The sequence below is a fragment of the Heterodontus francisci genome, chromosome 30 (genome assembly GCF_036365525.1).
Source record: "Heterodontus francisci isolate sHetFra1 chromosome 30, sHetFra1.hap1, whole genome shotgun sequence".
Taxonomy (NCBI): domain Eukaryota; kingdom Metazoa; phylum Chordata; class Chondrichthyes; order Heterodontiformes; family Heterodontidae; genus Heterodontus; species Heterodontus francisci.
This window is the reverse complement of record NC_090400.1, coordinates 8,649,719-8,663,354: the sequence shown is the minus strand read 5'-3', so window position 1 is coordinate 8,663,354 and position 13,636 is coordinate 8,649,719. Positions and strand designations below refer to the sequence as shown.

The following is a 13,636-nucleotide window of genomic DNA, read 5'->3' as shown; positions in this document are numbered from 1 at the left end:
CCTGACTCAGAACTACATCACTGCTGCTTCACTGTTGGGTCAAAAACCTAGAACCTCCTCCCTTACAGCACTGTGGGAGTACCTACACCAGGTGGACTGCAACACTTCAAGGCAGCAGCTCACCACCACCTTCTCAAGGCAATTAGAGATGGGCAACAAGTGCTGGCCTTGCCAGTGACGCTCACATCCTAAGAACGAATAAAAAATGTTCTTGAGGGATAAATTGAACAGCTGCTTGTAATGGGCAGAGCACTTATACAGAAAGCAACCTGTTATAAGTAATGGGCATTCAATCTTAGATTTGCATTAATCTATTGTGCTTCTCTGTGTTTCTGTAGTTACAAGCGGAGGCACCTCAGGTTTCACTGAAGAGATGGCAGAAGTGTACACATTGGCCGAAGGAATGAAGACTTGGATGGTATGTTTCCAAAAAGATGGCATTTTCATTCCTATTAATTCATTTCTCTGTTGTCTTTGAAGAAGATCCCGGGGCTAGATGACGGTAAAGTAGATATACTTAAATTTTCAAAAGGCCTTCGATAAGGTCATAGAGTCGTACAGCACACAAACAGCCCCTTCGGCCCACCGTGTCCTTGCCGACCATCAAGCACCTATCTATTCTGATCCCATTTTCCACCACTTGGCCCGTAGCCTTGTATGCTATGGTGTTTCAAGTGCTCATCTAAATACTTCTTAAATGTTGTGAGGGTTTCTGGCGCTACTGCCCCTTCAGGCAGTGTGTTCCAGATTCCAACCAACCTCTGGGTGAAAAAATTTCCCTCATCCCGTGTAAACTTCTTGCCCCTTACCTTAAATCTATGCCCCCTGGTTATTGACACCTCCGCTAAGGGAAAAAAGTTCTTCCTATCTATGCCCCTCATAATTTTGTATACCTCAATCAGGTCCCCCCCTCTCAGCCTTCTCTGCTCTAAGGAAAACAACCCCAGCCTATCCAGTCTCTCTTCATAGCTGAAATGCTCCAGCACAGGCAGCATCCTGGTGAATCTCCTCTGCACCCTCTCCAGTGCAATCACATCCTTCCTATAGTGTGGCGACCAGAACTGTACACAGTACTCCAGTTGTGACCTAACTAGCGTTTTATACCGCTCCATCATAACCTCCCTGCTCTTATATTCTGTGCCTCGGCTAATAAAGGCAAGTATCCCATATGCCTTCCTAGCCACCTTATCTACCTGTGCTGCTGCTTTCAGTGATCTATGGACAAGTATACCAAGTTCCCCCGGACACTCTGTACTTCCTAGGGTCCTACCATCTATTGTATATTTCCGTGCCTTGTTAGTCCTCCCAAAATGCATCACCTCACACTTATCAGGATTAAATTCCATTTGCCACTGCTCTGCCCACCTTACCAGCCCATCTATGTCGTCCCGTAATCTAAGGCTTTCCTCCTCACTGTTTACGACACCACCAATCTTCGTGTCATCTGCAAACTTACCATATTCACAACTAAATCATTAATGTACACTACAAACAGCAAGGGTCCCAGCACCGATCCCTGCGGTACACCACTGGTCACAGGCTTCCACTCGCAGAAACAACCCTCGACCATCACCCTCTGCCTCCTGCCATTAAACCAATTTTGCATCCAATTTGCCAAATTGCCTTCGATCCCATGGGCTCTTACCTTCTTAACAATCTCCCATGTGGGACCTTATCTAAAGCCTTACTGAAGTCCATGTGGACTACATCAACTGCTTTACCCTCATCTACACATCTAATCATCGCCTCGAAAAATTCAATCAAGTTTCTTAGACACGATCCCCCCCCTGACTATCCCTGATTAATCCCTGCCTCTCCAAGTGGAGATTAATCCAGTCCCATGTACTGTATAGTAGACTTGTGACTTAAGGTCAGAACATGTGAACTCAGGTGATAAGTAGCAGGATGAACAGCAAGCTGTCTATAAAGCAAAACAGAGTAGGGGTTGAAGGTAGATACTCAGCCTGGTGAAAGGTGGGAAGTGGTGGTCCACAGGGATCGGCGATGTGAATCAGACAAGTATCAGATCACTCCAAATTGGGGGTATAGTTAATACCAAGGAAGACAGTGATGAAATATCAAACAGTAACAAACTTGAGAAGGGTAGATGGTAAATTAATTTCAATAAAGCTAAATATGAGGTGCATTTTTGTTGGAGGAATAAGGTGGCCACATACTGCTTGGAAAATTAGAGTCTGAATGCAATAGTGAACTAAGCATACACATTTACAAATCATTAAAAATAGCAACACAAGTTCACAAGGTCATAGTGAATACAAAGTACTGGAAATGAAAAGCAGGAATGCTATGTTAAACTTGTACTGAATCTTGGTTAGACCACGCTTAAAATATTGATCTCCATATTACAGAAAGGATATAGAGGCACTGGCGAAGGTGCAAAATGATTTACAAGATGCTACCAGAACTGAAGGTTATAACTATCAGGAAAGACTGAACAAACTGGGACTGGGCTGAGGGGTGACCTGATAGAGATCTTGAAAATTAGGACGGGATTCACATAGTGAAAAAGTTTCCACTTTTGGGAGCATCCAGAACTAGGGACCATAAATACAGAATAGCCACTAATAAATCCAATGAAGAATTTAGGCTAAACTTTATACAGGGAGTGATTAGAATCTGGAATTCTCCATCAGAAGAAATAGTTGAGGCGAATACTATCGATGCCTTTAAGGGGAAGCTAGATAACTGCTTGAGGGAGAAATTAATGGGCGGATATATGGATAAGGAGAGATAATGTAGAGTGAGAAGAGGCTCATGGGGAGCATAAAGGCTGGCATAGAGCAGTTGGGCTGAATGGTCATTTTCTGTGCTGTAAATTCCATGTAATTCTATATCTGTGCTGAAGTTAGAGAAATAATAGAATTCTAGAATGATTGGACTGATTTTGGCCATTGACATGAGAACAGTCCTTAAAAGGGCGTTTCTCTCCTTGTTTGGGTTTTTATAGGTCATTTTCTTTTTGCAATGTGAATCTGAAATTTAGGGTGAGGGGTGGGATAGAGTAAAACATGGACTTGTCCAGCACTTTGCTGTTCTGCTTCTCAGACCCATACCTGTGAAGGGAGATTATAATTTCTACACTGTAGGGTCAGCTATCGGGGATTTTCTGTTAAATAATGAATTTCCTTTGGTATTTCTCACGGGTAGTGGAAGAAAATGTGATATCTTTTGATATGAATTTGTTGTAACAGATGGAGTGGAGCTGTGCTGTCTCCTTTTGGAGAAGCAAGAAACACGGTTCTTGTCATGGATTGAGAAGTAACATTGCCATCCTGTGGAGGAATGAAATATAGCAGACAGTTAGTTATCTTACCTAGTTAAGTTGGCTTGTCAAGCAAAAAAACTGTACTATACATTTTGGTTACTTGTAACGGAGGCTTTACTGAACAGATCTTGAAATCCATTGTTGTATTAGTTACAGTTATTCACTTTGTGTTTGAAAAAAATATGATCAAGTACGGAGTGTAAAGAGTTCACTTGTGTACTCCATTATATTTTAATGGTCAACTCAACAGTGGTGATGCTGTTGAAGGTCAACTCCACGTGGTTGCACTGCAGTTGTTGGCGATGGTCATTGCCTGACATGTGTAGCATAAATGGTACCTATCACTTAGTTGTCTCGGTCCCACTGTAGGTTGGCAGGGGTTGCTGCATTATTGGAAGAGTTGTGAATGGAATGGAATCATCAGCAAATAGCTCCACTTCTGATCTTTCAAGGCAGAAGAAAGGTCATTTGGTGAAAAAGCTGAGGAACACTTCCCTGAGGAAATCCTGCAGCAATGTCCTGGAGCTGAGGCAATAATGATTGATGCCCAGCAACCAAAACCACCTGCCTTTGTGGCAGGTTGATAGATGAACTCTCCCCTTGCACCCCCGCCCCACCGCTACATTGATGTCATTTTGTTCAGGATTCATTGTGTCATATCTGGCTGGCTGCTCCCTTGATGCTGAGGGCATTAATCTTGCATCTGCTCTGGCATTTGGCTCTTGTGTCCAGGAAACGAGGTCCGGAGCTGAGTGCTTCGAGTGGAACCCAGAGCTGTGCATTGGGGAGCGGGTTATTGGTGAATAGGTGTCGCAAAATGGCCATGTTGATGAATCAGCCATCACTTTGCAGATGAATGAGAGGAGGCTGTTAAGGTTAAAATGTTATTATTAAATAATTGACCAAGGCTATGGTAGGAAAGATGGGTAGATATGAACCTCCGGACATTTCGCTAAAACTGGGTTGTTTTTTGGCAATATTATTGTGTTTTGTCAACTTTATTTTTTTATCTGTTTCATGGGATGTGGGCATTACTAGCAATGCCAGCATTTGTTGCCCATTCTTAATTACCCTTGTGAAGGTGGTGATCTGACTTCTTGAACATGGCCAGAAGTGTTTGTTTTTCATGAAAGTACCTCAAAAAAGTAATTCCTGGGTAACCACACCAGCAACTTGCACTTATATATCACCCTTTAGGTAGCAAAATGTCCCAAGGCCCTTCACAGCAGCATTAGCAAACTACTGAACCATAGGAGATATTAGGACAGCTGACCACAAGCCAGCAGCAGTTATGATGGTAGCTTGGTCTATATTGGTTGAATGATCTTAAGTGGATTCACTTTTCTTTCTTTTGCCCACATCTCTCCTCAACAAGATGGAACGTAAACAGAAATATCTCATGATGATCAGTGATAAAGAGGTGCAAGACGGCAACAAGATGAACCCAGAAAATATCAGTGAGTAAATACATTCACATAATTCTATCCGTAGACTTTGGAACAAAAGGACTAATGTTGTCTTCCAAGGATCTATGTTGGGATCTCAACTATTCGCTGTATTTATTAGCGACTTAGATGATGGGATAGAAGGCCACATATCCAAATTTGCCCATGACACAAAGATAGACGGCATTGTAAGCAATTTAAATGGAAGCATAAAATTACAAGGGGATATTGATAAATTAGGTGAATGGACAAATGGATTTCAATGCAAGCAAATGTGAGGTTATTCACTTTGGACAAAAAATGGATAGAACAGGTACTTTCTAAATGGTGAAAAGCTAGAAACAGCAGGAGTTCTAAGAGAAGTCCAGGTGTATAGATCACTAAAATATCATGAGCAGATGCAAAGAAAAGGCTAATGAATGCTGGCCTTTATATCTAGAGAACTGGAATACAAGGCAGTGGAAGTCATGCTTCAGCTTTACAAAGCCTTAGATTGTTGTGAACAGACACCATACCTTAGGAAGAATATATTGGAAACAAAAACACAAAGTGCTGAAAATACTCAGCAGGTCTGACGACATCTATGGAGAGAGAAGCAAAGTTAACATTTCAGGTTTGTGACCTTTCATCAGAATTGGCAAAGTTTAGAAAAGAATTGCGCTTTAAGCAAGTGAAGGGGGGAGGGGGGGGGTGGTGGGGTATAGAACAAAGGGGAAGGTGTTTGGGGAAGAGGGAGATTAAATAACAAAGCTGTCCTGGGACAAAGGCAAAGAGTATGTTAATGCTTGTGGTGAAAGACAAAGCATTAGGCCAGAGAGAGTGTTAGTATTGGAATAATGAGCAGCTCTGACTACATGAAATGCAGGCACATGGTTAAAAAATAAAATATTGAAAAAAGGCCAGTCATGCTCTGAAATTATTGAAATCGATGTTCCATCCGCAAGGCTGTAGAGTGCCGAATCGAAAGATCAGGTGCTGCTCCTCGAGCTTGCGTTAATGTTCACTGGAACACTGGAGTAGGCCAAAGACAGAAATGTTGGCATGAGAGCAAGGGGGAGTGTTGAAATGGCAAACAACCGGAGGCTCGGGGGTCATGCTTTCAGACTGAGTGGAGGCCTGCTGAGTATTTCCAGCACTTTTTGTTTTTGTTTCAGATTTCCAGCATCAGCGGTATTTTGCTTTTATTTTAGTGAAGAATATATTGGCCTTGGAGAGAGTGCAGTGTAGACTCCAAAGATTAAGTTATGGGTAGAGATTACACAAACTCGGGCTATATTTCCTGGAATTTAGAAGGTTAAGGGATGTTTGATGAATTTTTTCAAGATATTACGGAGATCAGATAAGGTAGATAGAGAGAACCTATTTCTGCTATTTGGACAGTCTAGGACTTGGTCTAAAAATTAGAGTCAGAACTTTTAGGATTGCAGTTAGGAAACACTTCTACACACAAAGAGAGGTATAAGTTTGTAACTCTCTTACACAAAAGGCAACTGATGCTAGATCAGTTAAATTTAAAACTGAAGGTAGATTTTTGATACGCAAAGATATTGAAGAATATGGGGCGGAGTTAGTTGACAGATCAGCCATGATCTCATTGAATGGCAGAACAGGCTTGAGGGGCGAATTGGCCTCCTTCTGTTCCAATGTTCTCTCCACTGTTCTCAAAGAAAACTTTCTTCCACCTCCTGTGTGCCTGTTGCAAATTGACACTTTTTTTTTGGAGGTGTGTGGGGTGCAGTGTTATGACAGTGCTTCTATTTTTTTTTGAGGAAGAGAATTATGGATATGGTTTTATTTGGGAAAATAGAAAAGGATTCCATGGATGTATTTTTCACTGGGGTCATTTGAAAGGATTTATTGGGGTACATAAGGCCAATGCAGAGAAAGGGGCCCTGACCAAGAATATGACAGATCAGGCTGTCGCTCTGACTGCAGTTGTAGGGCCAAGTACAAAAACTGCTGTGATTGCAGGGGGCGTGAACAGGATATCTGAGAGTTATGGGGAATTCGTGTCAAAAGGAAAAGTAACTCCTTATCCCTCAAGTGAGGCAGGTAAACCTATAGTTATACTTAGGGATACAGGAGCCACCCAAACTCTTTTGCTGGGGAAAGGCATAACTTTTCCACCAGAGAATGCACTAAATGCCAAGGTTTCAGTGAATGGTATTGACATGGAGTATATACCTGTACCTTTGTGTACCTAGAGTCTGACCTAATGTCTGGAATGGTAACTCGGAGTTGTCCATAGTTTGCCTGTAGACGGAGTTGACCTGCCCCTGGGGAATGATTTGGCTGGAGCAAAGGTAGCAGCTTTTCCAGTAGTCACGGAAAGACCAAGTGATGTCAAAGAGACAGAACAGTTGCAGGAAAAGGTTCGAGGAATTTTTCCTTCATGTGTAGTGACCCGAGCAATGTCTAATCAAGTTCCATTGTCGGAGATAAAATTGGCACCACAGTCAGATAGCCGAATATCCGAAACTTTCTTTGGGGATTTGGATAGTCTGAAGGAAATATTCAGTAAGTCTTCTCTGATCAAGGCTCAGCAAGCTGATCCAGAGTTAAACAAAGTGGCACAATCTGCTTTAACAGAAACTGAGGCAGAAGGAGTTCCGGAAGGCTACTATATTAAAAATGGGATTGTGATGAGGAAGTGGAGACCTCCTCACGGACCTGCGGACAAAGCAAGGATGGTAGGTCACCAGATAGTGATACTGCCTAGTATTGCCAGGAAATATTCAGGATAGACCATGAAATTCCTATAGTGGGACATGTGAGGATCCGGAGGACCCAATCACGTATAAGTCGACATTTTTACTGGCCAGGTTTTTCCACGGACTGGTGCAGTTTTGTAAAACTTGTCAGATTGTGGGAAAACCGCAAGCTGCCATAAAACCAGCACCTCTAATTCCCATACCAGTTTTTGGGGAACCATTTAGCAGGGTGTTGGTAGACTGTGTAGGATATTTACCAAAAACAAAAACAGGACACCAATATACACTCACTATCATGGATATGGCTACACAGTTCCCAGAGGCCATTCCCTTGAGAACAATTTCGGCTAAGGTAGTGGTAGAGAAGTTAACCCAGTTCTTCACTAGATATGAATTACCAATTGAGATTCAGTCAGATCAAGGTTCCAATTTTATGGCTAAAATATTTCAGGAAGTTATGGGTAATTTGGATATAACAGTTGATCTTCAGCTTACCACCCACAGACACAAGGGGCTTTAGAAAGGTACCATCAGACCCTCAAAACGATGATTAGGGCATACGGTCATGATTGGGATAAAGGGCTGGAATTTCATTTGTTTGCCACTAGGATTCACCTAATGAGTCTACAGGTTTTAATCCTTTTGAATTAGTTTATGGACATGAGATAAGAGGTCCTCTAAAACTAATCAAAGAAAAGCTTTTAGAACAGAGGGACGAATCTTCTGTGTTAGATTATATATCCACGTTCCGGGAACGGCTCACGAGAGCCTGCAAAGTGGTTCAGGCTTTCAAAACAACCATGAAGAAATGGGCAGACAAGCATGCTAAGACCCAAACATTTCAACCAGGGGATGAGGTGTTAGTATTATTGCCTTTACAGGGTGAACTACTGAAAGCATGGCGCTATCATAACACTGCCAGGGAAGGAGTTTGGACACTGCACCCCACTCACCTCCAAAAAAAAAAATTGTAGATTTGCAACAGGCACACAGAAGGTGGAAGAAAGGTTTCTTGAGAGAACATTGGAACAAAAGGAGGCCAATATGCCCCTCAAACCTGTTCTGCCATTCAGTGAGATCAAGGCTGATCTGTCACCTAACTCCAAATAAAGTGGTCAAAAGGATTGGTAAAGTAAATTGTTTGACTGACACCCGAGATCGCCGGAAAAAGAATCGGCTGTGTCATATCAATATGTTGAAGCAATATCATCACCGGGAGGAGGATAAGCAAGCACAGATATGTCAGGTAGTAGGGACAGGGAAGGATGAAAGGGATAGTGAGGATCAGGCAGAAGGAGGCCTAGACAATTCTCAAATTGAACCTCCTACTATCCGGTTAGATAATACTGAATTGTTAGTGAGATTAGACACTATGTTTTCATATTTAGATGCAGAGCAACGAGGAGACCTAACAAGGTTACCCACGGCATTTAAGAGACTGTAGGGATAAACCAGAATGTACAACCTTAGGCACACATAATGTGGATATAGGGGAATCCTTTCCTATAAAACAGCATCCTTATTGCTTAAGTCCAGAGAAACAGGCCCAGGTAAAAGCAGAAATCCAATGCATGCTGGAAAACCACCTAATTGAACCAGTCAAAGCAGCTGGAGTTTCCCAGTAGTATTAGTGCCTAAACCTGACGGTTCAACTAGATTCTGCATAGACTACAGAAAGGTTAATGTAACAAAGGCAGACTCCTACCCAATTCCTCACTTGGAAGACTGTATTGACAGTGGGCAGTGAAAATAGATTTGTTAAAGGGATACTGGCAGGATCTTTTAACGCCCCAAGCTAAAGAAATATTGGTCTTTGTCGCACCAAGACGGTTTTTTCCAATGCCGAGTGATGCCATTTGGGTTAAAGAATGCCCCAGCCACTTTTTAAAGACTAATGAATCAAATGGTAGCCAGTGTTCCTAACTCTCTGGTTTATTTTGATGATGTGCTGTTTATACAGTGATACTTGGAAGAACCACTTGGAACAACAAGAAGATCTATTTGGAAAATTACAATTGGCTGATTTTGTGATGAATCTTGCCAAAAGTGTATTTTCAAAAGCCAAAGTAATCTACCTCAGGCATATAGTAGGGCAATGACAAGTGTTGACAAGAACAGCAAAAGTACAACCATTGCTGGAGTTCCCTACCCCAAAACTAAGTGAGAAATCATGAGGTTTTTGGGGATATATGGTTTCTACTGCAAGTTTGCACCAAATTTTAGTGCTACAGCTGCTGCACTGACAGATTAACTAAAAAAGAAAACCAAGGTAGTGTGGTCAGGGGAGGGCCAAGCATTTTTTGAGAGGCTGAAAGTCATTTTGATTAATGAACTAGGGTTGCCTGCTCTAAGCCCTTCAAGGAACCAATTGATGCTAGTGACCTGGGGGTCATTGCAGGCCTGTTACAAGATGATGAATCAGGGATAGAAAGGCCAGTGGGATATTTTTCCAGAAAGCTAAATAGACGCCAAAAAAGATATTCGACAGTGGGAAAAAAAAAACCCTCGGCTTATTACTAGCTCTTAAGCATTTTGAGGTCTATGTCCACTATGACTGCAAAGAGACACTGGTATATATTGATCATAACCTAGCCTTTGTGGAAAAATTCGAAAACCAGAATGCCAGATTATTCTGATGGAGTTTACTAATGCAACTTTATCACTTTATTTTTTCCCACTATGTGGATAATCTTTATATAATTACGGACACTTTGTCTAGGATTAACTTTTCTTTAAGTTATCTGAATGCAAAGATAGTGCAAAGCAGCACTGGTATTTGGGAGTAGGTATTTGAATGATTGGTACAAAGGTTTTAAAATATATTTTACAATCTATAGAGGAAGTACTGTATTTGTCTAAAATGTGTGTTTTTATTCTACTTATTGCTGTAATTTCATAGATATAATTAACCATTTTTATTTCTTTGCAGATGAAAGCTGGATTGAAAAGAGCCTTTTGCTACTAAAATTTTCACCATTCCCAACAAAAAAAAGCCTTGGCTCTTTTTCTGATGTTAAGAGGACAGATACTTTGCAAGAACAGAATGAAGTTTTGGCCAAGGCCAATGACCCCCTGGTACAGCACGTAACTGCTGAGTCCACAGTATTGCAGAACACATCGATAGAAAAGCCCCAGCAAACAGTTCAGGCTGCCACAGCTCCAAGGGATGACCTCGATACTGCTGGTCCACCGCAGTGTGAGAGCCCAGCTTCTTCAGTGAGCACAACACCCAGTGAGAACCTTGTATCTCCTTATGTTGAGCTGCCTTCCCCTTTCAGCTTCAAACCCAAGCCTACATTTGGTAAAGGCCGACTTAGGTTACTGTCACTCAGGTCTATGGAAGAGTTTAAAATGGTCCCAATCCAAGACAAATATCCAATTTTGAAGAACATTTTAGACTTCATGAAGGATTCCAACATTTCTTCTGAAGGGTAAGCTGGTTAGGTCTTAATATGTCAAACCAAATACAATTTGCATGAGTATTTGCATTTCAAGGAGAATGCGAGTAGGTAATTTAGTGGTTAAGAGTGGGAAAAATGGAAGGAAATATAAATTGAAACTAATTTTTGTTTCAATTAACATTTAATTTACCATTTATTATAATCTGCTGTAAAATTGCACTGTGTCCTTTCAGAAGCAGTCAGTACATGGGGTATAGGGGGAGAAGTACGATGGAAGAAATGAGATATTTAGCAATTTCATGGCAGCTTTGGTCATGAGGTTGAACTGCTGCTGGGAGCTGCCTTGGATTTGATATGACTGCGCCCACTTTTAAGTGTAAGCCAGGTACTGAGGGTAGGAAATTGTGCTCAAGACTCAATACAAACTGTCTACTGAGTTGCAAGGTTATTTTGGCCACAAACTTAATGATGTTGGCCAATAAAAACTAAACTCATGAGCTGTTCAGTGTGATAAATGAAGCCGGCTTACTGTTCTGAATGAGTTGGAACTGGACTGTGAAGTTTGTTGATTATGAAGAACCTTAGAGTCATACAGCACAGAGGCAGGCCATTTAACCCATGGTGCCTGTGCTGGCTCTTTGAAAGAGCTATCCAATTAGAGGAGCGATTGAACCTTGAAGCGCCAGCTATGAATTTGAGTCATATTGGCTATTAGTGTGACAAAATTCAAGGTCTAGGTAGGAGGCCAAGTTATATTAAAGTCAGGTCACATCTGGTCGACTTGCAGATGCTGATTTATGTGGCTGGCAATACGCTGTATTGGTCACTGTTGGGCTTTAAGACACCAGCACCTCTTTGAGAAGTTTTCTTTTGTTTTTTTTTACACTAGGCTTGTAAGGTCCCATTGGAGTGTTACAGATATGGGCAGTACCATGGTGTAGTGTAATCTGATTCATGTTTGCGCTCCACTGCGTCTCTGAAGTGCAACCTCGACTGTGGGGATGTGCCAAGCAAGGCCAACTACTTGCTTACGGGCAGTAAGAGAGGAGTGCAATTTGAGGGGGTCACGAGCTACTCTTGCCCCACATCCAGCGGCTAATGGCAGAGGCCTCAGAGCAGGTAGTCCACTTAGTGCTGGTGCATTGATTTGTGGCATTTGTAAATAAGAATTGTGATGTACACCATATTAATGTTGTAGCTCAATCTGTCAGAGGAATGTGGTTTTCCAATATGTTCTCCCATGTCTAACTAAGCCTTATTTTTACAAAAGAGCTTGAAGTTCAATTTTGGCAAATTACTATATATTTCTGTGCAGCCACTTTTCACATTAAGATCACAATGCATCAAGTAATCTGTTTTGGTGCTAATTGATCTTTCCGATGAGTAGGCTATGAAAGATTGTGCCGAGTGGGAGTAGCGACGCACCTTGTACTGACAAAAGGTTACTTGTGTTTTAAAACAACAATCCTTTGCAGTGTTTTACAGGTTCTGTCCATGCGGAAGGCCCAGGCCAAGAGTATCATTGATGTTCTGCATGCAGTGAGTGAATGCCTGCAGTCACTGGGACAACCTCATCTCTTCCAGTTCTCCTGCATTCTCTTTTTGCAGGAAATATTAGCCTGTCAGAAGGAATTGATCAGGTATGGGACAAGACTCGACCTTATGAACCTGAGTAATGGTATCCCATGGTGACTAAGCGACTGAGTACCTGACCTCTATCCAACTGGGTGACATGCTATTTAGTAACAAGTTATTTGCATTGTTTATCTAGTTTTTCTCTGCTGTGCAGCTAATACAGGTTTTATGTGATTTACCTTGGGATTTTTATCAGAAACCCTAGTTAGTGGTAGGGATAGAGGATCTACACTTTAAGTTTTCCTGGCCTCTATGTTCAGTAAAGCAGCTTTTAAAGTGCTGTTAGGGGAGATGGAGAGAAACTATTTCCTCTGGTGGGGAGAGTCCAGAACAAGGGGGCACAACCTTAAAATTAGAACTGGACTGTTCAGGGGTGATGTTACAAAGCACTTCTTAAAACAAAGGATAGTGGAAATCTGGCGCACTCGCCCCAAAAAGCTATTGAGGCTGAGGGTTAATTGAAAATTTCAAAACTGATATTGATGAGAGTTTTGTTAGGTAAGGGTATTAAGGGATGTGGCGCCAAGGTTGGAAAATGGTATTAAACAGATCAGCTATGATCAAATTGAATGGCAGCACAGACTGAAGGGGCTTGAATGGCTTCCTCTTGATCTTATCCGATATTCCTATATTCTTACATTGTAACTGCTGGCAAAAAAAACGGAGCTATAAAGAAAATTTTAAGAGGATTATAAGTCTAGAGTCAGATTTTAAAAAGTTCTTCCTTGATGGCCCTGCTGAAGACTCTTTGAACCGTGGTTGATTTTCAGCATTGCATAGCCCTGGGACACCACTGTTTCTGGGTCCTTCGAGCCAGTGATCATCTCCATGCTGGCTTTGGTTGCTTTTCATTCCTGTGTATTTTCTAGGTTGTAGATTCCCCATTAACAAAACTGCACGGTGCCAACTCTACGTCTCCTGTGCTACTAAATGTACTGTTTGTAGATCACTGCACTACGTCAGGCATTGATGTGCCATATTTAAATTTAACTAGAAATTACTTGTATTATCTTCGTAAATAACATCCTCTGAGGAAGCTGAGGTGTTCTAGTTTACACAATTTGTTTTATGTTCAAATATAGGCTAACCAAGAAAAACACGTGTTACTCCCTTCATAGACTCTTGGCATGACACAGTTATGAGGTGCTGGTACCTTGC

At 41.7% G+C, this 13,636-nt stretch overlaps 1 protein-coding gene across 1 annotated transcript in view; it reads left to right on the top strand.

Moving 5' to 3' along the window:
* The window catches only part of zzef1 (zinc finger, ZZ-type with EF hand domain 1), a 305,676-nt gene that overhangs the window by 117,007 nt on the left and 175,033 nt on the right, over positions 1-13,636 (top strand). The window contains 4 exon segments of the mRNA XM_068010068.1: positions 339-418; positions 4,662-4,743; positions 10,372-10,873; positions 12,319-12,483. Of these exon segments, the coding sequence (XP_067866169.1) occupies positions 339-418; positions 4,662-4,743; positions 10,372-10,873; positions 12,319-12,483 (829 nt within the window).